General features: G+C 35.7%; 1 protein-coding gene across 4 annotated transcripts in view; it reads left to right on the top strand.

Annotated features, from left to right (window-relative positions):
• Positions 1–27,095, top strand: part of Kiaa1109 (KIAA1109 ortholog) — a 150,657-nt gene that overhangs the window by 107,492 nt on the left and 16,070 nt on the right. Inside the window, exons 53-70 of one of the 4 annotated variants that reach the window (XM_013022153.1) lie at positions 105–303; positions 3,423–3,482; positions 4,954–5,180; positions 6,090–6,290; positions 6,490–6,620; positions 7,695–7,818; positions 8,245–8,354; positions 9,362–9,452; positions 9,897–9,959; positions 12,332–12,585; positions 14,884–15,099; positions 16,253–16,433; positions 16,940–17,036; positions 18,874–19,035; positions 19,321–19,460; positions 20,876–21,077; positions 23,422–23,622; positions 24,348–24,527. In XM_013022153.1, coding sequence (XP_012877607.1) covers positions 105–303; positions 3,423–3,482; positions 4,954–5,180; positions 6,090–6,290; positions 6,490–6,620; positions 7,695–7,818; positions 8,245–8,354; positions 9,362–9,452; positions 9,897–9,959; positions 12,332–12,585; positions 14,884–15,099; positions 16,253–16,433; positions 16,940–17,036; positions 18,874–19,035; positions 19,321–19,460; positions 20,876–21,077; positions 23,422–23,622; positions 24,348–24,527 — 2,839 coding nt within the window. Of the gene's footprint in view, positions 1–104; positions 304–3,422; positions 3,483–4,953; positions 5,181–6,089; positions 6,291–6,489; positions 6,621–7,694; positions 7,819–8,244; positions 8,355–9,361; positions 9,453–9,896; positions 9,960–12,331; positions 12,586–14,883; positions 15,100–16,252; positions 16,434–16,939; positions 17,142–18,873; positions 19,036–19,320; positions 19,461–20,875; positions 21,078–23,421; positions 23,623–24,347; positions 24,528–27,095 lie in introns of all 4 variants that reach the window. The other 3 variants (XM_013022155.1, XM_013022154.1, XM_013022156.1) reach the window with 3 other exon arrangements.

Raw genomic sequence — 27,095 nt, 5'->3', positions numbered from 1 at the left:
ACTTTTAAAAACTATCTTTCTCAGCTGCTTTGCAATGAGAATTTCTAGGCTTAAACCTTTCTAGTGTCCCTTTCTGAGTCCCTTGTTGTTTGTGTATCATACAGTCCAATCACACTGGAGACCTGGACACCGGCTCTGCGCTGGTCCTGACTATTGAGAGCACTCTCATCACTGCCTGTTCCTCTGAGTCTCTAGTCAGTAAAGGGCATTTCAAAAACTTCTGCATTCGTTTTGCTGATGGTTTTGAGACATCATGGGATGACTGGAAACCGGAGATTCGTGGGGATCTGGTAATGAATGCTTGTGAGTGTCTTTTATTTTCTATGTGAGGTTTAGAATTATATGAGCTTTAAAAATCTCTATCTTTACCATGGAAGGGTGCTCAGAGGAATATCCTTAGACTTTTTGAAATAAAGACTATTTTTAGTTAATGGTAATGAACCCTATTTGTGCAAAACTACAGCTTTCAGTAGTTTGGATAAGTAAACCAACCTGATATTCTTTTTAGTGCTCTCTAACATCTGAAACTTTGCTTTCCTTCCTGATTTTTGTGTAATTGATCTATGAATGGCAAGATAAACCATTTTCCTCCTTAGGGATATGGAAAGAAAGTACTAAATAAAAAGTCAGCCCAACTTAAAAAACAGAACAAGGGCTGTGGTGATGCAAACTACTTAAGAGGCAGAGATTGGGAGGATCATGGTTTGAGGCCAGCCTGCTCAAAAAGTTAATGAGACCCATTTCAACAAAGAAGCCAGGCATGATGGAGTACAGCTATAATCTCATGTACATAAGAGGGTTAGGTAGAAAGATTACAGTCTGAGGCTGACTCTGGGCAATAACATTAGACCTTATCTGAAAAACAGTTAAAGCAAAAAGTTGGAAGCATGCATGAGCCCTGAGTTCAAACTCTAGTATTGCCCAAAATGAAAACGTTAAAAAAAAAAACAAAAAACTCTAACACTCCAGCCTTAATAGTGACAGGAATATGTCTATAGGTCCAAATTTATAGTATAAGGTACAGATTCCTCCAAATTCATAGTACTCAAGATTGGGTTTAACTATAGCTGGGTTTGTGGTTTATTTATAAAACTTTTAAATATCACAATTAAACATCCTAATGTTGAAGAGAAATTATACTTGAAAATTAAAAGACTGTGAACTGAAATTCCTCAGCCAATCTTGTAAGTCAATTTTTTTTTTTTTTTTTTTTTTTTTTTTTTTGTTGATGTTGGTCGTGGGGCTTGAACTCTGGGCGTGGGTGCTGTCTCTGAACTCTACAGCTCAAGGCGAGTGCTCTTCCATTTGAGCCACAGTGCCACTTCTGGTTTCCAGTGCCCAGCTCAAATAATTCTTTTTAATAGGTGCTATGCATTATTTATACTATTTTCCCCTTTCTTAAAAAAATAACTGCCGTGACCTGGTGGCTCATGCCTATAATCCTAGCTACTCAAGAAGCTGAGATCTGACAATCCTGGTTCAAAGCCAGCTTGGGCAAGAAAGTCTGTAACTCATCTCCCATTAACCACTAGAAAACTGGAAGTGGCGCTGTGGCTCAAGTGGTAGAGTGCTCACCTTGAGCTGAAAAGCTCAGCGACAGCACCCAGGCCCAGAGTTTAAGCCCCACAATCAAAAAAAAAAAAATCACTGTTATTTCCATCTTTTGGCCTTAATCTTTTTTTCTTTTTTGTGCCAGTGCTGGTCCTTGAACTCAGGGCCTGGGTATTGTCCATGAGTATTTTCCCCCTCCTCAGGGCTAGTGTTCTACCACAGCTGCACTGTGGGCTTTTTTGGTGATTAATTGGAGATGAGAGTTTCATGGACTTTTCTGCCCAGCTGGCTTTGAACCATGATCCTCAGATTTCAGCCTCCTGAGTAGCTCCAGTGCCTGGCTTTTGCTTTTATTTTTTAAGGCTAAAATTAAGCCTACCAATTTTTATTGAGGCAATATCTTTGCCATCCTTGCATCAAAGAAAATATAATATGTGTGAAAGGAATTATGCAGTTTTCTTAGTTTATTGTAAACAAAAGGGATGAAAATAAAAATATACACCTCAGACTCAGCATCAAATCATACTCAGAATGACCAAGCTTTCTTTCAACAATGTAGAACACTAACATGCTGCAGAATATTTCATAATTAGAATATTTTCTTTTTGATTTTTGAGTACCAGATGGCTTGATTTTATAACCTATCATTGCTTGAATCTTGGGAGGAGGCCAGAGGTAGATAAGATAAATAGTAGTTTTATTGACATGTAAAATGGACAAAATTGTTTTATTAGTAGTAAGGATATTTGCATGTAACATTCATTTAGTATTTTGAAAAAAAAGAAATAATAATGGTCAAATTTCAAGGGTTTTCATTTGCGCATTCTTCAATTTGAGAGGCAAGCTATATAGGCTTTTTTTTCTTTTATTGTAACTGTGTTTAAAATTTAAATTGAGTACATCCCTAAGACTAGATCCTGTTTTTTTTCTTAGAATCAATATATGAGACACTGGTATTATACAGTTCAAAAACAGGTTTTATTTTTGAGTTTTTGGCATTATCTTTTTTTAAATATACATAAATAGAAATGATCACAGTAATAAATAGATCCTGTCTTACAAACTAAGTCATACTGTCTACATTGGGAAATTTTCAAGAGCAGAAATACCAAGGTACCCAGAAAAGGAATGGCATGTCTAACTTTAATTAGTATTTGGATACTAATTTCGAACTCAGAGGAGTTATTAAAGGATATTCTGTTGAATACTATACCTGTCAAGTTTAGATTGATAGTTTCCATGGATTACTGTGAAAGACTTTAATTCTGTCTTTAGATTTTTTTGTATAAAAGTTGTTTCAAGGATGGTATATTCTTTACTATTTAAAATTGTTGAATGTAACCTCTTTTTTAAAGCATAAACTATTAGATTAAAGCTATACTATGTTAAATTGTGTGTCCTTGAAATCAGATACATTCAATTGGCTAGCTCCATATTCTTAATAATGATAGTAATGGAAGTCAGCCATTTTTGCCTAAAAAACACTCTTGCCAAGGAAGAAAAATGATATAGCATGTCTCTAACACAAGATGGGAATTCCTAGTTGTAAAAATGTCTTTAAAAGTAGTTTGCATTTTCAAAACACCATTCATCCCTAATGGCACATATTGTCATAGAATCCTCCAGAGATTCAAGGGAAACAGATGTTGCCCCTTTCAAAAGGAACCACATGTGTACTGACTGAGGCTAAAGCTGCAGGCAGGTGTGAGCTCTAAGGAGGCTTAGGATCATCCTCTACAGACTAGGGACTGAAACCTAGAGAAGCCAAGTACCCTATTTGTGTCTAGATAATATTACCTTTGAGTGAAAATTTTAATGACAGTGTTTAATCGCATGTATTTTTATTGCTATTTGGGGTCATTTCTGTGCAGGTGTAGTCCCAGATGGCACCTATGAAGTATGTTCAAGGACTACTGGACAAGCTGCAGCTGGTAGGTGTGCACACTATTACTCTCACTATGTGTATCAGGTAGGATTCTGCCTTTGTTTGAACTTTAAAAAACAATTCTGGTAGTCAGTCAGTAATCTTTTCAAAACTTTTTGTAATAGTATTATTTTTGTGTATTCAATTATTAATTAGACACCTACAGTATACAAGATACACTGGAAAATGGTTTGAGGAAGACTTAAAATCACATATACTTGTTATCCTTTATGCATCTGACCTGATTATGGAGTTAAGGCAAATGAAGCAAAATTACATTGGAGTGAGTGATGTGTACAATAAAATAGTGAAGATCCTAATTGCTACTGAAATATATGAGAAAGAATACTTTCAAATGTGAGAAGACATTAAGATCAGAGAAAGCTTTGTGAAAGAACAAGAACTTAAGTGCTCCCAAAAGATGGACAAAATATTCCTTAAGCAAAAACCAAGACATGTGGTCTCAGAAAACCTAGGCAGAGACTAACATCTATTCTTATGATAATGCATCATGTCTGCTCAGAGTCATAGCTATTCCATTTAGCTAAAACCGAAGTAGGTGAAAAATAAGTGGGGAAAACCCTTAAAGGTCAAACGAAGATGATTTGACCTGACCCAGCGTGGAGTAGGATGCCATTGAATGTTTTGGAGCAAGAAGCAAATGGTGACACTTTGAAGGATTAGAGGGCAGTGAGTCTAGAAGACCATTGAAGAGATAACTATGGAAATAGAATTTTTATCATTTCTCATGTTATAACATTAGGCTGAGTGAGCTAAATGCAGGCATTTATTTAAGGGCTTTTACAATGTTGAGAGGTGTGGAAAGCGGCTAAGGTTAGTGAATTTCCTTTCCTTTCTCACTGTTCCTTTTAATCCTCCCAACCATGAGTCTCTATGCTAACCTGAGCAAATGATCACAGACAGCACCAATGCCTTCTTTCCTCATTGGCAAGGAACTGAGAAAGTTAAGCCATTTCCAGCAGCACTGCTAGAAGAAAATAGGGGCGAATGATGCAACCAGGTTACAAAGGGCCTTTGTCAGTGACAACAGCCCAGCCCACTCAATCTTAACCAGAAGCAGGACCATATCTTAGGATATTTTCAGATCACCATTAAACTTAGCAATGCTGTTTTTGGGAAGAAAAGGAATGACAGGACCAAGATCCAACTGTTAGCCGGACATGTGGCTCTTGTCTTTCTTTGTGGATTCCTCATTTTCCTAATCATTTCTGACTAATGAATTATACTCATAGCAATTCCTGTAGAGGAGATAGTCCGCAATTTCTCAGGACAAAGAGAGCTGTACAGAGGTTAGGGCAGGTGCACAGAGGGCAATCAAGCTCATAGCCTGTTTGCTTGCTGTGGAAAACATGAGTTATTGGAGATGGCCATGATATATTTTATTACATAAAAATAGGATTACTTAAATTTCTATACTTAGGACTATCTAAAACAAATGCCATTTTTAAATCTTACAGAAAGCAGTAGTGCTGGGACCTGGACACTGAATGTGTTGTGGAAAATGTGTGGGATTGACGTCCACATGGACCCCAACATTGGAAAACGACTTAACGCCCTGGGCAACACCCTGACCACTCTGACAGGAGAGGAGGACACAGATGACATTGCTGACCTAAACTCAGTGAACATAGCTGACCTGTCAGATGAGGATGAGGTTGATACGATGTCTCCCACCATCCACACAGTAAGGAGATGATAGCCTGAGACCGGGAGATGGTTCATGAATGCTATCCCGTATGCAGAGTAGAAAGGGAGTGATGGTTCCCTGTCTGGGTGTCATTGCTGTATTTAACTGAGTGCCTTGACCTGTATGTAGTGTAGTAATGCAGAAAGTGTTGTGCAGGAAAACCAACAGAGATAGGAAGTAGAGTGGTAGAATACCTAGGCTGGGAGGGCAAATGGAAGGGACTGCTAGTAATACAGACTTTCAATATTTCTGAGTGTGAGGATTATACAACTTTGTGAATATACTAAAAACCATTGAATTTTATATTTTAGTTTTAAGTAGTTGTACAAGAAAGTTTCAGTTCAAAAGTCAGAATATGAGTAAAATGTACCTTGACTAATGAGAATTGTACATTTTAAATGTATTTTATGCTAGGGGAATTATGTCTCAATGAAGATGTTTATAAATGAGTTCTTTAAAAAGCATTGTATAGCCAGGAGCCAGTGGCTTATGCCTGTAATCTTTACTAGCCAGGAAGCTGAGATCTGGGGACCATGGTTTGTAGCCAGCCAGGCAGGAAAATCCATGAGACTCTTATTTCCAATTAACTAATAAATAAAAAGTTGGAAGTAGAGCTATAGCTCAAGTGGTAGAGCCCTAGCCTTCAGTATGAAAGCTCAGTGACAGTGTCTAGGCCCTGAGTTCAAGCCCAGGACTGGCACAGAAAAATTGAAAAACATGTGCATATGCAAAATGAAGTATTTATTTAAAAGTATGTATTTTCATCTATATTATATATTCTCTAGTATCTATCAAATTATTTAGAAGTCAAAATTACTCTGCTTTCATTCTGATACTGGTTTTTGAAAATCATTTTAAGTATTTATTGTACCATGATATACATTAATATTACTGTTTATTGTTTAGAGTTCAGATGGAAGTTCAGTAAGTGGAGATGGCCACAAACTCACCTTTGGGCAGCGACTTGTAAATCATCTCCTAGGCCTGACGCCCCCAAATCAGCGCTATTCTGTTCCTGCAGAGTATCTGTGTGACACAGAGAAGTGGGGCTCCCCTCAGTCTAGCCAGTCCCATTTGCAAGCATGCAGAGCACACTCATGGGGAAATGTAGGTAGCAACTAACTGCAGTAACTAGATTCCCTACAAAATTGAAGGGACTTGAATCGCTGAAGAATCTAATCATCTTACTTAATGCATAGATGGCTTTGATTCTTGCATGCTTTCTTTGATTTAAGGTGTTAATATTGTAGCATAGATTTCCCGAGTGAACTGAGACTGATACTGACATATGCTTTTAATTTTTCAGGAAGCTGTAGATTATCGAAGACAAGGACCCTCTTCCACCCAGCCAGGAGAACTTCGAGGAAGAAAAATAATGAAGCGTTTAGTGGATATCAGAGAATTGAATGAACAGGCCAAAGTGATAGATGATCTTAAGTATGTGTAATGATTTTAAATTTAATATAGTGTCCTCTAATAATTATAGATCACAGAATCATATAGGATGCAAACTATTGAAGAAATTCATTTGGGCTCATACAGAACCCTTTAGTTTGTCACTGAGATCACCTGTGTCCAAAGTAGTTTAGTGATTGACCTGAAATCCTAAATTCATTAGTGGTAAAGTTGAACTAGAAATTCTACTTTGGTGCCCTTCACAAATGTTCATTTCTGTGCAATTTATGGCTGGTTCTAAATGACAAACCCAGTTATCTATATATGTGAATGTACTTACATATATATCTTCACATGCATATATAAATTATGCGTTTGTAGTTAACAGTATTCTGAAATGGAATTTTGTAGAGAAGAAAAGAGAATTTAAGTACCTTTTTAAAGTGCAAGAATTCTTGCTATACTTTGAAACATTTGTTTTCTCAGAAGTTGATGGTCATGCCTCAGCTGTGTGTGTGTGTGTGTGTGTGTGTGTGTGTGTGTCTATTTGTGTGTCTTCCATCAAGGGCTTCCACAAACATAGGAAAAGTTTTGTGAAAGGTTTGTCCTAAAAACTGTAAATTATCATTTAGTGAATCACATTTTTATGTTGTTGATTTACAATTTGACTTTTGTTGTCACAGGAGTAAAAACTGATGAAGCAAAATAAATTCTTTCAAAAACCTAAGCTGTAGTTTATAGCAAAATAAATTCTTTCAAAAAACTAAGCTGTAGTTTATAGGTAGAATGTTTACATAGACATGTTTCCTACAGCCAGTAGTTTTCATGAGATTTTCAGACTTTTTATCTTTCTTGACACTACTGGGACTTGAACTCAGGGCCTCATGTCAGACCAGTGTCAGATACAGCAAAAGTTAAGAAACATTTCTTCTAATGTTAGAGGGTATTGTGTAATTTTTTAAAGTATTGCTTGCCAGATATGACTGTTAAACATGTCTTTGCCAATTCATACATCACTCTGGTATTCTGACAGGGGAGAAAGTTAAAAATGGATTAAAAACTCAGTTATACTTTCTTGTTCTTTACAAAACTGTCCCCTCCACTTTTTGTGTCTAGGAAATTAGGTGCAAGTGAAGGAACCATCAACCAGGAAATCCAGCGTTACCAACAGTTGGAATCTGTAGCTGTGAATGACATTCGAAGAGACGTTCGCAAAAAATTGCGGAGATCCAGTATGAGAGTGAGTAAATATTTAAAAAGAAGTTCATTTAACCATTTTAATTTTTTTAACTTAAAAATCATAAATGATATGTGAGACAATTGTCTCTTTCTCCCCCTCCTCCTACACACTTAGCTTTTTTCTAGAACCTTTTCTTATGAATCATTTCCTTCATTCTGACCTGGTTTCTTTATCCTATTCTGCTCCTAATCTTTTTCTCCATTTCTCTTGGGCCAGCCAGTGGCTCATATCAATGATGTGAGGTCCTAGAATAGCGGTATGATATTCTGCTTTGACTCATTTATATTAATAAATAGTGTTCAAAGTCTCCTGAGGTTGGGGAAGCTAACTAACTTAATGGTAAGAGTTCTTTAGTTTATCTGAAGTAAAATTTTAGAGCCATATACAATTGCCTATAGTTCCTTTTTTTTTCTCCCATTTCATTAGGCTGCTTCCCTAAAGGATAAGTGGGGTTTGGGTTATAAACCAAGTTATAACCGATCAAAAAGCATTTCTGCTTCTGGAAGACCACCTCTCAAGCGAATGGAGAGAGCCAGGTATAGCGTATTTCTACCAAAATGAAAAGAAACACTAACATTGCCATCTTTCACAAGATTGACTCATTTTGTTTAATGTCTTATAATTGGTAGTAAAAATGGGTCTCATTGGTAAAATAGCAATCAATCTGGTCACTTGAACTTCTTTTTTTTTGGTTCTTTTCTGGTCCTGGGGCTTGAACTTCATGCCTGGGTGCTGTCTCTGAGCTTCTTTTGCTCAAGGCTAGTGCTTTACCAATTGAGCCACAGCACCACTTCCAGCTTTTTTTTTTTTTTTAGTTTATTGGAGATAAAAGTCTCATGGACTTTCCTGCCTGGGCTGGCTTCGTAAGGCAATCCTCAGATCTCAGCCACCTGAGTAGCTAAGATTACAGGCCGTGAGTCCCTGGCCCTGGCTGAACTTTGTTTATGTAAGGAATTCCTCTGCCATGTCTAGACCAGTATCAAGTGGCTTTAATGAAGTACACTGCATGTTGGATAAGTTTATGCATACATTTATAGACTACGTAAGGAAATAAAACTGCACACTAGTAGCTATGGCTTTATGTCAATGTATCAAATGAAGAAATGGAAAGGAAAGTTTTCATGTCAAATTAAAATAGTGATTTAGTACTAAACTAGCACTCTAGAAAGAAAGAGTATCAATTCTTTTGTATAATTATGTTTTCAAAACTGTTGAGCTAATCAAATGTTGAGTCTTTTTCCTGGAGTACTGTTAAGAAATGAAATACCAAAAAATTCAGTCTTTTTTGATAAAGAAGGTATTTATAAATAGAATGTTAAGGGGGTGGGGGGGAGGGGGGAAGGAGAAGGATTGGGATGGGGGGGGGGGGGAGGCTGGGAAGGGTAAACAAAGGAGGAGGCTGCAATGCTTGGTAAGAAATGTACGCATTATCCTGCCCATGCAATTGTAACCCCTCTGTACAGTATGTTCACAAATAAAATAAAATTAAAAAAAAATAGAATGTTAACACCATTAATCAGACTCCTTTATATTTTACTTACAGTTCTAGAGTAGGAGAAGCTGATGAGCTCCCAGAAATCCGTGTGGATGCAGCATCTCCTGGACCCAGAGTAACTTTTAACATCCAGGACACAGTAAGAGAAATGGCATTTGTTAGAAATACCCATAGATAAGTTTTCTACTATTTTGAAACACTGCTTCTACCCTACAGTAGAAATTGTAATGATCAGACTGCATAGGCCCACTAGTGGAGCATAGCCTCACCCTCCCTTGGGAGACTGGCTGCCGGTGATAATGGTGAAGACTTGTAACTGCTTGGTCTTAGCTAGAAAAGTCTATGTGGAATATTTCTTCCAGGTTATAGTATATATTACACTATGATAATTGAAAGTGCTTGTACTTATTTGTGTATTTTAAGCATACAAATAGTGTCAGAAGCCAGAAGGAAGTTCAGTTTCAAAGTTATAATCTAAATTCAAAGCATGCTAAAACTTACTGTTAAAATGTTTGTTTTATGTATTTGTTTACATTGTTTTTTGTTTTTCATGAGTTTTTCTTTTCTTATTATTTTAATTAAGTTGAAAAATACAGTATGGGGAAGTACACCACAGTCCAGCACTCCCAGGGAAGGGTATTTTCAGGTACATATTCAAAACAACAATTGCACTTTTGAACTAATTAACAACCCTGAAAATTTGCTTTCAAAATATCTTCCTTCCATTTCAAACTGAATTGATACCTCAGAAATATCTCAAATATTTAAGATTTGGGTTCTTTTCATCATATATATTTCATAAGCTCTTGCATGCATTAACTTTAGCTTTATACTTGTATTTTAAGATTATTTTGATTTTCAAAATTAAGATATTTTAATCTGCTTTTCTAATCAGCTCAACCACAATCTTAAACTAAAACTGCAGTGTATTATTTATTGATCTCTAAGTGAATCCTTTTTACATTAGCTACATTGATTCTTTTTATAAATAATACCCATAAATTAACTCATACTAGAAACACATATAACTCAAATACTCAAAACAACAAATTAACAATTGAACGGTGTTTGGGGGGGGCACTGGTATAAAAGTATTTATTAAATGACCCATTTAAATTATTCTCATGTCTGAATATGATTGTTATTAAACATATAAATATGATTAACACATTCATAAGTCAAATGTTTTCCCTATGTATGTCATAAAAGTAAAAACGGATTTTAAAACTATTACATGCTGATAATCTTTGTGCAAGATTTTTTAAATTACATTTAAAAATTGGTACTTTGATCCAAATACATTTTCTTTATCCTATTCTCTCAAACTGGAGGCTCAACCTATGTTCTGTAGTTACATTGAATTTAGTAACACTAGACTTCATTTTAGAACTATTAAATTGTAAACAGCAAATGAATTTCCAATTTTCTGAAAAACAAAAAACTTAGAAACAAATCATGTATGTTAATTGAATGGTTCCTACTAACTAGATGGGCTTCTTTGTATTTTGTTTTGTTCTGAGGTTCTGAGGATGGGTATCAGGGCTCCAGCATGCTAAGCCATCAGGTGCTCTACTACTGATCTCCATCTGCAGCCCTAATTAGGTGATTCTTAAAGGCATTAATATTTGAAGTGACTAAAGTCCTGTTTTTAAATAACAGTGTATGGTGCTTGTAAAAATAAATGGTATGTAAAAATCACAAATAAGATAAGAGATATGAAATTTAGACTTGCTAATGATAAGTTAGGAAATAGATTATTGATATAGCTATATAAAATATGTACAAAATAGAAATTTTTCTACATAAATATACCATTTTTTTTGGTTGTGGGGCTTGAACTCTGGGCCTGGGTGCTGTCCCTGAGTACTTCAGCTCAAGGCAAGTACTCTGCCCCTTGAGCCACAGTGCCACTTTTGGTTTTCCTCCTTGGTTAACTGGAGATAAGAATCTCACAGACTTTCCTGCTCAGGCTGGCTTTTTTGAACTGTGATCCTCAGATCTCAGCCTCTTGAGTAGCTAGGATTACAAGCATGAGCCACTGGTGCCCAGCAAATTTACCAATTTTTAATTTAGAAAATGTAAAAAACCTGATTTTATTATTCGTTTATTGACATGTTTTTGGTCAAGTGCCAGTGACTCATGCTTACAATCCTAGCTATTCAGGAACTTGAATTCTTAAGTTTGGCTCCAAGCCAGCACAAATATACAGATCTTAAGAAACTCCAGTTACAACCCAGCAAAAAGCAGGAACTGGAGGTGTGGCTCAAATGGTAGCTACTACCCTAAGTGAAAAAATCTAAGCAAGAGTACAAGGCTGAGTTTCAAGCCCCAGTGCTGGCAAAAATTCAAAAAGGAAAAAAGAATATTTAGTTCATAAAAGTAAAGAACACCTAAATTCTGTAAATATTTGCAGTTTTGATTGTAAGCTTTCACTACAAATTTTGTAGTAGCACTCAATAGTTTAAAATAATGAATTACTTGGCCTTACACATTATACTTTATAAATGCCAATTATTTTCAAACCATACTGCAGCAATAGTGAGAAGTGAATAAATTAAGTCATGAGAATTTTTTGTTTTTAGTTACCTAAAAGCAGTGGCCTCTGGGTATTTACCTTAAAATATACCATATTCTTAAGTTTAGCTAGTACTTGCAGTACTTGACAATTTACAAACACTGCATGTTAATTGCTACTAATTGTTCTCCCCATCTGATCCATACTTTGCTACTTTTCTTTCCACATAATTATCTTTACTCAAGTGGTTCTCTTAATTAACATGATGATAATGTTCCTATAAAGTAAATTTTTCTGTGATTTTTAAAATGTCAGTGGTATGATGTGTGGTTTGACCTGCTTCCTTCCTTGGTGTGCCATTTCATGTTTTCTTCAGTGTGACCTTTGAATTCAAAGTGAGGAAATTCAACTCTGAGAAGATTTTCTGTTAAGACATATATTTTAGGGACTTCTGGACTTGAAATGTGAATCTAATTTGGGTTGTTTTCTCATTTTACAATCAGTTTCCAGAGGAGACAGAACTGGACCTTTTATCTGTAACTCTCGAAGGTCCATCTCATTACTCATCCAACAGTGAGGGGTCATGTTCCGTGTTCAGTTCTCCCAAAACTCCAGGCAGCTTTTCCCCAAGCATTCATTTCCAACCTGAGGAGGGTCGACGGGATGACAGTCTGTCTTCTACCAGTGAAGATTCTGACAAAGATGAAAAGGATGAAGACCGAGAAAGGGAAAGGTTTTATATTTACAGGAAGCCCTCGTGAGTAGCCTTTATTTATTTATGTACTTATTTATTTGTTTCTCTCAAGATCTCAGAGCCCAGAATGGAGCCTAAAGCATTATACCTACTTTATACCAGAAATTCTATTGACTAAGTCATACCTCTACATTATTAATAATGTAATTTAGTTTCTTAAAGCACATTATTTTCCTTTTCTAATGCAAACGCATTTATTTAAATAACCTTAATTATTTCTCCAGTATATTTCCTGTCAAGAAAATGGAAATAAAGATGTGGTAATGATTTAAATAAAGGAAACGGTTATAGTTTTCCTGAGCTTAGAAAATAACTAATTATAAGGAAACACCTAACAGTAATATGTAATGAAGAAAAATGTTAGAGGACACAATAAATGAAAATTTTAACAAATTCTTGAGAGGAAGAAATAGGTGAGATAATGTTACATAAAAGCTTTATAAGAATACACCCTCAAGAAAAGCTGGAAGGATCTTGATAATAATGGGAAATTGACTAGACATGCAGGTAGTCATGTAACTTAGTAGAGAAGGAACTCACTCCATCTTTAATCTTCGCCATTCTGAGCTATGGGGATTCTTTTCTAAACTAATTTCAAGCTCCTAATTCCTGAATCTCTTTTATATAGGCACATTTTTGTTTTATTTCCTCATTTTTCTAGAATACATACTCAAATAATCTTCTAAGAAAAGTTGTAATAAGGACTTTTTTCACTTTTCTAAGTCTCTAAGACAACCATGCTATTCTCATATTTTATTATTGGGTTGATTATACGATTATGCCTAACATTAAAATTCAGCAATATTTTTCAACTCTGTAAATGACTTATTTCACATATATGTAAATATATAAGTATGTGTAAGAAATACATACATGAAATACACATTTTAAATATCTGGGATTTTTTTTCCTTTTTTTTTTTTGGTCGGTCGTGGGGCTTGAACTCTGGGCTTGGACGCTGTGCCTTGGCTCTTCAGCGCAAGGCGAGTGGCTCTACCACTTGAGCTACAGCGCCACTTCCTCTGGGATTGTTTTTTGAGACAGGGTCTCACTGGTAGCTGAGGCTGGTTTTGAACTCTGGATCCTGCTGCCTACACTGCCACATGCTGGGATTATAAGCATGTAACACTATATCTGGCTGAATGTCTTCACATGGACATCCTAAGATTTTTTAAAATGATCTTTGTGTTCTTTAAGCAATTTTTCTATGTATTTTGGCTTTTTCTTATTTTGAGGGAAGAGAGGACAAGGGCTTAAACTCAGGCCCTGGAACTTCTTTGTTCTACTAGCACTCTAATGCTTGAACTGTGCCTTTAGCCCTGCTTTTTACTGGCCATTTTGTAGGTGGCAGTTTCACAGACTTTTCTGCCCAGTCTAGCCTTGAACCACAATCCTCAGATCTCAGCCTCCTGAGCAGTGAGGATTAAAGTATGAGACACCAGCCCTGGGGTATTTTAGTGGTTTTTAAAGCAGATTTTTAACTATTTCATGATTGTTTAAGTTTCCCCTTTTAATAGTAATCCCACAACTCGCAGCTCTTTTCCTGGACAGTTGATCTCTTTAGTTTCACATTCATCCCTATTTTTACAAACATTTTAATTCATGTTTATTCAGATAAACTTCCATTAGGGTAGCCATCTTTTGTAGGTAAACATTTTGACCATTAAAAAGAAATTTACTGGGCTGGGAAGGTGACTCAGTGGTAGAGTGCCTGACTTGCATGCATGAGTCCCTGGGTTCAATTCCTCAGCACCACATAAGCAGAAAAAGCCCGAAGTGGCACTGTGGCTCACAAGTGGTACAGCGCTAGCCTTGAGCTGAAGAGCTGAGGGACGGTGCCCAGGCCTAGAGTTCAGGCTCCACTACCAACAACAACAACAAAAAATTAGTTAAAAGAGAGCATTAGTATGAGTTTTTAAAATTTTCTACTATATAACAAAATGGTCCAATTTATTGTTATGCATGTAGATACCCAGATTCCCTAATATTGTTTGTTAAAGAGCATTGGTTTTATTTTTCTTTCTTTCCATATTCTTCTGTCCTAATTTTATAATTTGTAAAAATACATTTTCCATTATATTCATGCACTGACATAACAATTCATTGATAATAGTGGCTATGCTGTTTTCTCACTTAGTTCAATAAAATGTAACCCATTAAACTTAGGAAAAACTACAATTAGTATCTTCTAGTTAAGTAATTTGTGCAGGTTTATGAACTCTTTCTCACGTATTGGAAATCATTTCTTAGAATGACTTATACCATTTTAGTATAAGTACTGATCACTTTTTCTTTCTCTAGACACACTTCTCGTAAGAAAGCAACAGGCTTTGCTGCTGTGCATCAGCTACTTACAGAACGCTGGCCAACAACTCCAGTCAACCGAAGTCTTAGTGGCACAGCTACTGAGAGAAATATTGACTTTGAACTTGATATACGGGTTGAAATTGATAGTGGGAAGTGTGTACTCCACCCAACCACCCTTCTACAAGAACATGATGATATAAGTTTGAGAAGGTAAGGAATTGGTTAGAAAAAGGTACACATATGACCTGATCTAGTAGAAATACTAATCTTTTATCATTGGATTTTTATCACAAATGTTTGTCCCCATTCTCAAAATGTATGTACATTTAAAAAGTAGATGAACATAATTATAGTGATTAATTGCATATAAAAAAGTGCATATATTTCCTGGAACTAAAAGCAAATGTCTAATTTAGAGTCTATGATTTTGTTATTAAATTAGTTATATGTTTGAAATTCTGTGTTCAACAAGAATGAATTTTTTCTTCTCTGTTCTCTACGTTTCTGTTTTAAAGAATAGTGTGGTATCTTGGTTTTGGAGAGTTTGATGAGTTCAAAAGGAAAAAAAATCTAGAAATTTTATACAAATAGGCTTGATTAGACTGAGATATGATTGTGGTTCTAACATTTCTTCCCATTATTAATGAAATGGTAATATAAACTATTTAACATTAGATTTTTTTTCTTTAAATTTTTCTTTTTTTCCTGATGGACTACAAAAATAAAATAGTGCTTACACTTAAGAGAGTTGTAGAAATGTAGATGAAACAAGAATGGCAGAATGTTGATAGTTGTTAAATTAGGTATTTGAAATTTTTCATAAGTAAAGATTTCAGTGGTCAAGTTTGTATAATGAAGTTTTTATAAAATGAGAAAGAAAAGAAATGGAAGCAATGATAATAAAAAAGAAGTTATATCATTCTAATTGAACCATAATAATCCAAAGTAAAGTGCTAATATACAGCCAGCATTCTACTATAAAAAGAGCAGTTTCATTTGATCCATCATAAATCTGTGCAATAGGAAGTGGCGCTATGGCTCAAAGTACTAGTGCACTAGCCTTGAGCAAAAGAACTCCAGGATAATGCAAAGGCCCTGAGTTCAAGCCCCTCAACCAACAAAAACAAATTCTGTGCAGTAAAATAGCCATCACTTTTAAAAACAATAATGGCAGCAGGTGTGCACACCTGTAATCCACTCAAGAAGTAGAGACAATTCAGAGCCAGCCTGGGATACATAGTAAGCCACTGAAAAACAAAGAATAAAAATAGCTACCCTGTATCATTAAGAAATACACAATATTAACACCATTAAACTGTCCAGCTAAATAGTGCTGAGCTGTTTTTTTCTTTTTCTTTTATAGGAGTTATGATAGAAGTTCCAGAAGCTTAGATCAAGATTCTCCTTCCAAAAAGAAGAAATTTCAAACGAATTATGCTTCTACCACCCATTTAATGACTGGCAAGAAAGTGCCATCGTCTCTGCAGACAAAGCCTAGTGACTCAGAAACAACAGTATTCTATATTCCTGGAGTTGATGTAAAGGTGAAAACCTAATTGTCTAGGCTAAGAGAATATTCAAGTGGTGTTTATTTTCTGTCATGTATGGTCTTCTTTTGCTTATTACATTAAAATGAGACTTTCTGGCTTATCTAGGCATATTCTAGATATAAGAATATATTAACTGCACATTGCCATTTCATTTACACAGCTTTTTCCATGAAAGTCTGGCAGAAAGAAGTTACACCAATATTTCATAGCATGCTTTAAAGAATGTACAACTTAGCCTTGGGCAACTTCATTAAATAACTTTTTTTTAAGAGTCTAAAGTTGTAAGTTAGAAAGTCTTAGACTATTAAGCTGGAAATGACTTCAAAGATTACCTGGAAAGACATTTTCAATCTTAGAAAAGAAAAAAAGCAGTGTCTTGCTGGGATCAAAAGCTGACTTACACAAGGTCAAACTTTGTTTATACTCCTGAACTAGTGTTCTACCACATTTTCTGTATTTCATCTGCAAAATTTTAATTTCAAAGTTTGTTTTTACCGCAGTTGCATTATAATTCCAAGACACTAAAGACTGAATCACCTAATGCCTCCAGAGGATCTTCCTTGCCAAGAACACTCTCCAAAGAGTCCAAGCTGTATGGTATGAAAGACTGTGGCACGTCTCCTCCTTCTCCTCCTTTACCTTGCACTGTCCAGAGCAAGACTAACACCTTACTTCCTCCCCAACCCCCACCTATTCCCTCAGGTATTTAAGGAGAATATATTTCTATTGCTTGCCATTTTCTCATAGCTTTTCATAATTCTACTTGCTCTATTGTAAAATAGACATTGACTTGTCAAAATTCATGTTTGGCTGTAGTTATTCATCTTAACAGTTTTCTTAACTAGATGTTTAAGACAGTGTATGTTTAGAAAAGGGTGGTTTTATGTAGTTCAAATTTGGCAGCTATTATCAGATAGAAATACCAAATTTATATACATATGACAGAGTACTGGGGTTTGCTGCATTTGTGTGTATTATAACAGCATTTAGTGGCTTATAATGTCACAGTCTCTGTTGATCAGAAATGCAGGGGCAGTTTGGCTTGGTGGATCTAACTCAAGGTCACTTAAATACTTGATTGGCACTCTGAAGAAACCTTTCCTTGTGTCCACTGTGCTTCATTTCCACACCATGTGAACACTTCACAGGGCCACTTGAATGTTATTTCATTATATTGCAGCTAACATCTTTTGAAAAGAACTATCCCAAAAAGAATGTAGCTTAACCTGCTTACCTTTTATGGTTCAGACTAACGAAGTTATATGCCATTGCCTAGACAAAATGTTACTGATCATACGGATCAGTAGAAGGAGGGAACTGGGGGTATGCCAGGAGCAAGGCTCATTGGAATCATTCTTGGAAATTTGACTACCACAGCCCAGTTTACCTCACACACACTGTGGCAGAATTCCCACAGAAAAAAAGAGTAATAGAAGGCTAGATGAGAATTATTCGAGAAGTTGCCCTTGGAAAACAGAACTTTATATATATACATATGTACATACATATATATGTATAAACAAACATATATACATATATATGTATATACATATATATAAACACATGTATATATAGACATATATAAAAACTTGGTTAAAAACTGAAGAATCATGATGATACCACTTAACATTTTTTATATCACTTATCAATAATGACACATTTCTGTCAATTAAGTATGTGGTAGATATTTGAATCCCTTTTTATAATTGAGGAATGTTAAGGATCATTGAATGAGAACATGTTTTTTCTACATTTACAAACTAAGAAATGCTCAAGTTGGAAACCTAAGCCCAAGTTAGCTAAGATACATTAGTTGTTTCTGTTCATTTGACTGAAAGTAATTTAGTTAGGAAGTACCATGGAATTCTGTATCAAGAACCACTGTGAGTATGTACAGGCTAAGTATAGGAAAGCCTAAAAACAGTGTACTAAACATTATTAGTCAGGGTTCTCTCCCTTCTAAAATGGACCAAAGGACTAAAGCTAAGGAGACTTAAGCAAGTATAAAGTTGAAAACTGACCAAAATTTATGTCTTAGAGCAAGTAAGAATAACCATTTTCTAACTCTGATGTATCATTTCTATCAGCCTGTGTGTGTGTGTATGCACGCGTGCGTGCATGAGCGCGTACATACTGGTCTGGGGTCTGGGCACTACCTATGAGCTTTTGTGCTCTACCACTGAAGACATAGCTCCACTTCCAGCTTTTCTTCTTTGGTGAATTGCCATCCTCAGAGCTCAGCTTCCTGAGTAACTAGCATAAGTCAAGAGCTATTGGCATCTGGCAATCATCAACCTATTTTTATTGCCCTGAGGTACTTCGCCTGATGAAGCTGGTCATATAATTCTAACTTCTCATAAATTTGTCATGTTTTACTGGAACTTAAAAAAAATTAAATCCTATTAAATGAACCTGACATTTATTAATGTTCTAGCCAAAGGAAAAGGAAGTGGAGGGGTGAAAACAGCCAAGCTGTATGCCTGGGTGGCACTTCAGTCATTGCCAGAAGAGATGGTTATCAGTCCTTGCCTATTAGACTTTCTGGAAAAGGCTCTGGAAACTATCCCAATTACACCCATTGAAAGGAATTACACAGGTAAGCATCTTCCTTATGTACTTCCATGTCATATGAGGGGTGACTATATTACTATACATTAAGTACAACTGGAAAAGAACCTGAGAGATATCTAAACTCCATTTACAAGAGATTGAGGCTTGAGGAGATTACATGATTTGTCTTTGGGAAAATAACTAAGATGTTTGAAGCACATACTGCTGGGTTTTCATACCTATGATCTCAATATTGGTAACTCTGGTTAAGGACCTTTTAAGGGTTTGCCCTTGACTTGTTTAATAAACTTACAATTGCATATTTTAACAGGTGTCAGCTCCCAGGATGAAGATATGGGGCATTTTGAAATTCCAGATCCCATGGAAGAATCAACAACATCATTAGTATCGTCTTCTACATCTGCTTACTCTTCTTTTCCTGTAGATGTTGTGGTCTATGTACGAGTTCAGGTAATACACTTAATATAATCTCCTTTAAAGACAACTTTTTGTTAAATTTATTGAAATGTTTTAGCATTATTTCTCTTAGTTTTCTTAGTTTCATGATCCATTAGTTTATCCACAATAGCTGAAAGGTTGCCTGAACGCTGGAAAATATAAAATTTTAAATACATATTTACTTCTCTTTGAAGAAGTTGCACAGATTTGGGGTTTTAAAATTTTAGTTTTTACACTTTTATGGTAAAAACTGATATGTTAAAGAATTTTTAAAGTATTTTATGAAGCTTTAATTCTTACTATTATACTCCTTTGTGGGCAAGTAGAAAGTGTAGTTAAAATAAGAAGTCACAATAGTACCTTTAATTGATTTTATGCCAACAGTTAAGTAGTTTTTACTTAATATTTTATTCTAAAATGTTTTCCTATTAGTAGGCCTGTTAGCACATGATTGGATTTGTTTATTAAAGACTATTTGAAAAGATCAGACTTCAAAGTTTAGTTTATATTCAGTTAAGATTTCATTTCTGATCTCAAGAATTTTACAATACTGATGGATATAGTTTTTTTCTTTTCATTTATTGTTATTGTAAAGGTGATGTAAAGAGGGATTACAGTGACATAAGTCAGATAAAGAATACATTTCTTTTTGAACAATGTCAGTCATTCCATTGCTCTCTCCCAGTTTTTCCTTCCCTTCCTCACCCACAAGTTGTATAGTTCATTTTCCACATAGTTGGACATAGTTTGACCAAAAGATCTATAGTCTGATACTCTGAAATTTTACACTGTTTTGAAATTCTGATGAAAATACATAATATGTGACAACTGGGGTCTTTATAAAACTTACTATTAAACCAGTGTTCTAAAATTTTAATATTAGATCACTTCTTAAAAGCTGCCAATTGGCTCATACTTATAATTCCAGCAGCTCAGGAGGCAGAGATTAGAAGACTCACAGTTTGAGGCCAACCTGAGCAAAAAGTTTGTGATACTCCCATCATAGCCAACGATTAAGGCGTGTTGCCTACCTCCAAGTGAAAACTAAAGAAGTTGGGGGCATTGCATAAGTGATAGAGCACTTGTCTAGTTAGTATGATTTCCTGAGTTCCAACTCCAGTACTTAAAAACAAAATGATTTGATCTTGAACAAATATAATGTTAGCATAAATACATTTAAGTTTCAGAAATTCCTAAATGTCTATTTAGCTTTTTTAAAAACAGTACCATTTTGTAAATACACTTGGCTCATATACCATATGCCTCTGTTAGCAAAAGCTATGACAATAGACAGTTCTTCTAAGTCTCTTCTGAGTAAACATGATGAATTTGACATATGTGGGCTAAGGAGGGACTTTTGGAATCCAGTATGAAACACAACATGCACCTCCTAGAAACCTTATTGTTTTTATTTCTCTTCTTTTTAGCCATCACAGATCAAATTTAGCTGTTTACCAGTGTCAAGAGTGGAGTGCATGCTAAAGCTACCATCCCTGGATTTGGTGTTCTCTTCAAACCGAGGAGAGCTGGAGACTCTAGGGACTACGTGTCCCACAGAGACTCTGTCTCCTGGAGGCAGTGCTACCCAGAGTGGAGCAAAGAGCTCAGCAGGCAAAGCCGGAATGCCAGGTAGAGAGATATGGCTTCACTACTCTGGCAGAAAACTAGACAATATTTGAGAACTGGAATATTTATAGAAAAATATCAAGACCAAAGCCTGGAGTATATCCCAGTTCTGGGTTATCAGAACTTGAATTAGTTCAGTTAATCTGTAGTTTGAGCTCAACAAAGGATAACACTTTGATTTGAGTTTGCAGGTGTACACTATAAGCACTGTTAACAAAATGGTGCTTAATAATCTATGCACTCAAATAATTTAGAACACTTTGTTATATTTTACATTTAAGAATCATCAATGTTACAAGAAGTGTAAATCTTAGAAAATTTTCATAACAAAAATAGGAAAAAAGGTTAATTTCTTAGAAATAAACTTTTGCTAATGTGGCCAACTGTTATCTTGTACTTTGCTCCAAAATATCGCTGTAAGTGTATGATAGTCAACAGATTGTTAGAGGTATAGTGCTGGCTATTGAAACGATCACAGTAATTATTGTTCATTATTTTTTTTTTGGGGGGGGGGAGTCGGGTCGTGGGCCTGAACTCTGGGCCTGGGTGCTGTCCCTCAGCTCTTCAGCTCAAGGCTAGTGCTCTACCACTTGAGCCACAGCGCCACTTCCGGCTTTTTTTTCTTTTTGCTTATGTGGTGCTGAGGAATCAAACCCAGGGCCTCGAGCATGCAAGGCAAGCACTCTACCACTGAGCCACCATCCCAGCCCTTGTTCATTATTTTTAAATGGAAAAGTATTACAATGTAATAAAACTAAGAAAGAATATCCCTTTATCATAGGTAACAAGTCAATCTCCTTTCTGCCATTGTAACTGCAGTCTTTTCCAGTATGTAACTTTGTAAAATTTAAAATGTCATAGGTATTTTCCCAAATTATGAAATAATTTCTCTAAAATAACTTGAATAGCTGTATGTTATCCTACCATTCTGATTATGTATTTGAGATTCCCTAGAATCTCTTAGAAATCTCTTTTCCTTTAGAAAAGTCATCTCAGACTTCTCTTCCTAGGCTGGGCTGGCATGATGATTCCTTCCAATCTCAACCTCCTGTGTACCTTGGCAGGACAGATGTGCCCAGCTATGGGTTGAGAAGGGTCATCAACTTTTCTGTCTGGGCTGGCCTCAATCTGTAATTTTACTGATCTTATTTCCCTAGTAGCTAGGATTACAGGTATAAGAACAGCACCAAGCCTTTTAAAGAAAAAATTTAAATAATGTTTATATATATATGTATATATATATATTTTTTTTTTTTTGGTCGGTCATGGGGTTTGAACTCTGGGCTTGGGCACTATCCCTGCACTCTTCAGCTCAAGGCGAGCGTGCTACTGCTTGAGCCACAGCGCCACTTCTGGTTTTCTGGTGGTTTATTGGAGAGTCTCCTGGACTTTCCTGTCCGGGCTGGCTTTGAACCGTGATCCTCAGATCTCAGCCTCCTCAGTAGCTTAGGACTATAGGCGTGAGCCACTGGCACCCAGCTATTGTTTATAAATTCTTAAAAGTAGAATTTCTGAGACAGTGTGAATAACTTTTTGTGTGCCAGTAATGGGACCTGAACTGAGGGCTTTGTACTCTTGCTTTGGTTTTTTTCAAGCTCAAGTCTGGCAGCACTCTACCCCTTGAGCCATGTTTCCACTTCCAGCTTTTTGCTGGTTAAGTGGAGGTAAGACTCTAATGGAATTTCCTGCCTGAGCTGGCATTGAACAACAATCTGCAGGTCTCAGCCTCCTAGTGGCTACGATTGCAGGCATGAGCTATCAGCTCACAACTCCAGCACTTTGAACATAGTTTTACTGGTTGTCCAGAGTGATTGTCAGATCTAGTCTGGTCTGGAGATAAATTTTGTATAACACTCTATTCAGAGAGCCTCTTTTTTTTTAATCTTTACAGTATATTTGCAATTAGCTTATCCATCTTGAGTAAATGTTAATAGGAACAACTTGCAGTGTAGGAAAAAACATCTTTTATTTCTATACGTGCATAACTTGTTTTGTGTTCACTATACCTACTGAAATGTGTACTCCAAAAATACAATATGCTTTTTTCAGTTCATTCTCCTAGACTGTGTGAAACCAACCCCAGTGAGCAAAGGAGAAAAGAGAAAATCATGTATTTATTAGGCTAAACGTGTATTAACAGTTGTTTAAAGATGAAGAGAGGATCTCACCTTGGTTTACAGTATAAATTAGATCCTTGTTTTAATATTAAAGTTCTAAATCTCTTAATGTTTAAGTTTCTCCATTGTATTTTGAAGACACATTTGGCTTTTAAGAACCTGTTAGTAACTGTCTTCTTTACATCTTTTTATGGCGTATGAACATTTTTGGTTTCTTATATTCACTGTAGGTTCATCAGGACTAGGTAGCCCCTTGGGCAGAAGTCGGCACAGTAGTAGTCAGTCAGATCTGACCAGCTCCAGCAGCAGCTCCTCTGGCCTGAGCTTCACAGCATGCATGTCCGACTTTTCCCTATATGTATTTCATCCGTATGGGGCAGGGAAACAAAAAACTGCCGTTTCTGGACTCACACCTGGATCCGGAGGACTAGGTATTCTTTATGTTTGTTGTTCTTGGAGCTTTCTTGTCATAATCATTCTGCTTTTAGGAATAGATAAAAACCTAGATCAACAGCATTTTATATTTTTTCTTTTGATATATTTTGTTCCTACATAATAAGTAAAACTATGAAATGAGGGATTCAGGTAAAGTTACACAGTAATTTAAAATTTCAGAATGATTTCTAAGTGATATACACAGTAATTATTTAGAATAGCAGAGCTTTCCTATGTTACATGTCTAAATGTTCCTACTTGGGAAAGAAATTGTGTTCTATGAGAAGTTAAATTTTAAAAAGTTAAATTTAAAGGTTTAAATCATTTGTTACTTTTAAATGAAAATTTAGTGAAATTAAATTTCACTGACATTTTGAAGTACAGATGAACCACTAAAAGTGCATAAGATCTTGTTAGTGAATATTTCTTTGCTTTTATTGAGACAAATAATGTGGGTCCATGTGGATTCTACACTTTGTTATTGGCAAACAGTTGTAAAAAGCACCAATTATGTTATTGAGTTGAACTTATTAAACAATTGTTAGGAATACTACTGCTCATTAGAGTTTCCTATTTAAATTTTTACCTAAGTTAAATGGTTTTGATTGACAGCACATTACAGTATGTTGGACAGTTTTCATTGAAACCCATTTCTGTGTCCATATTTACAAATATACATGTAGAGATGTCAGGCATTGGATTTTTTGTTTGTTTCCTTTAGGGAATGTGGATGAGGAACCCACTTCAGTCACTGGTCGAAAAGACTCACTCAGTATAAACCTTGAATTTGTAAAAGTGAGTTTGTCTCGAATTAGACGTTCAGGAGGTGCCTCATTTTTTGAAAGTCAGTCTGCAAGCAAGTCTACAAGCAAAATGGATACTACATTAATAAATATATCTGGTATTCAATTTTATAGCTTTTTAAACTAAGATGTTATTTTCCAGAATTAAGGGCCTTTGTTTTAGTAATGTTTAAATATGAAGTATTTAATATTAAGCTTTGATGATTTTAAGGAAAAATAGGACAATCTGTTTAAAATTTTTATTTTTTTACTACAGAATATTAGTTTCTGTAATCAAATCCATGTAAATAAGACCTTACATACTTAATACAGTGCATGTGCCCCTGTACAAATGAAAAAAAAATTTAATGTTTCTAGACCAATATGGTGATTAATTTTTGTACAATGCAACTCAACACAGGACAGTCCAGCCTATAATACAATCTCAACTTGAGCATCTAATGCTGGAAGTAAGATCCAAGGGGCAAACTATTCAATATTCAATAACTAAAATGTTTTTCTTCACTTCTCTATCATGAATTAGTAAAATTTCTAACTTTTTAATGTTTCATTCTTCTAATTGTGAGTGCTACAACTCCAAAGAGAGAAAAACATTACATTTTTATTTGACATTGACTCGTACATGGGTAATGCAAGCTTTAGTTAGATAACTATCGACATGTCTTGTTTATACCGTGGCTTAACTATATAAAGTTAAATGCATATGGAATTATTTAAGAATTGAGAGTACCTAGTGAAAACATAATTACTAATCTAATAAAAAATGAAGTGTTTACCTAACCTGGCATTCATTTACCAAACATGTTGAATATGTTTTATACTGAACATTGTAGTGCCCAACCCTCTGCTCTGTTACTTGGGGTAGCAGGCATGGACAAGTTAAAGTCTTCTCTGTAGAAAATAACAAGGAAGGAAGATAAAATTCTGTAACTCTGGTGAATATAAAGAGGAAGAAATAATAAATTTTGTCTTTAATGGAAAATCATGGAAGGTTTCACCAAGGAAATTATACTTAGGCCCCAACAGAAACAACAGTAAATACCAAAAGTCTTTTCTTGAGAATTATCTTGAAGATAGCAACTTGCTATTCTGTGTGATCAAAGTATAAAAAAGTGGTTCTTTTAAAGTGTCCTTTAGTTTGTTACGGCTAATGCATAGGCATAACTAATCGTCTAATCTGTTGTACTAAGTAGGTAAGGTGAGGGGGAGAGAAGACTGGCTAGAAGATGGGAGAATTGATTGGGGCCATATTGTGGAGGGCCTCATACACTAAGCAGGGAATTCAATTCTGATCCTTCAGGCAGTGAGGAGCCATGAGGTTGTTTTTTTTTTTTTTTAAAGAAGTGGAATGATGCTTCAGATTGGTGTTTTACAAAGAACTGTTGGCAGCATGACCATGGGAATGGAGAGATGTTTGAGGAAATAGTTTAGATAGACCAAGCCACAGTACATGAGACTTGAACTGCGACAATAAGGAGAAAGAGAATGACTTTGAAGGGAAAAATAGGCAACAGTTTGAAGTTGGCTAAGGAGCAGTAGAGGAGGCAAAGTGGCAAAAAAATTAGCTTAGATAATTAAAGGACATTTAGAGCTGTTAACTTAGATAAAAATGAAATAAAGAATTCGTGAGGCCATTTTGGTGTAACAGCCTGGGGAGCAATTAACTGATGGTCAGAGTGGTGGGCTCAGGCTGCAACAAGGTCTTTGCTTTGGTTACGGCATCCAAACTTTCTAGAGCTGTGAGTGAAGGACAGAGGAGCACATACAGCAAGAGCAAAGAAAGCCAAAGGAGGAAGCTGTTGGGTGCTGTCTTTTCTTTGTTGTTGTTGGTTGATTGTGGGGTTTGAACTTGGGGCCTGAGCTCTTTCACTCAGCACTAGCACGCTACTACTCTGAGCCACAGTGTCCATTCTGGTTTTCTGGTGAGTAATTGGAGATAAGTGTCTCGTGGATTTTCCTGCCAGAAACTGGCTTTGAACTGCAATTCTCTGATATCAGCCTCCTGAGTTAGCTAGAATTACAGGCATGAGCCACCAACGCCCAGTTGTCAGGGTGCTTTCTATTCAAAAGGTTAGTAATTTCCTTGGTGAAAGTTTATATCCCAGTTTATGGTGATGGTTCCTGTTTCTTACTTGAGAGAAACCCTACGCTGAAGTGGAAGGCTACAACAATTATCTTTTGAAGCTCTCTGACAGCTTCATCGAAGATACTAGAATCCCAAGTCCTCACCGCAAAGAATTGAAGCTCATAGTCTTCTTACAGTGCAGACTGTCATTTAAAGAAGGCTGCATAACTATTTAAGCATAAAATGTAGCTTATTTTTATATTTCATGAATTTTAACAGTAATTCAGCTGTATGATTTGTCTTACACCACCACGTAAAAATACTAAGGTTTAAAAATCTGTTCTATGACCCAGCAATCCCACTTTTGGGCATTTACCCAAAGTTTTACAAACAAGACCACACTAAAGCTACCAGCACAACTATATTTATTGCAGCATTATTTCCCATAGCTAAGATATGGAACCAACCCAGATGCACCTCAGTAGATGAATGGATCAAGAAAATGTGGTATATATACACAATGGAATTCTATGCCTTCATCAGAAAGAATGACATTGCCCCATTTGTTAGGAAATGGAAAGACTTGGAAAAAATTATATTA

Source organism: Dipodomys ordii, unplaced genomic scaffold (genome assembly GCF_000151885.1).
Source record: "Dipodomys ordii isolate 6190 unplaced genomic scaffold, Dord_2.0 Scaffold60, whole genome shotgun sequence".
NCBI classification, from domain to species: Eukaryota; Metazoa; Chordata; class Mammalia; order Rodentia; family Heteromyidae; genus Dipodomys; species Dipodomys ordii.
Note: the sequence above shows the minus strand (reverse complement) of the source record. Positions and strands in the feature narration are given on the sequence as shown.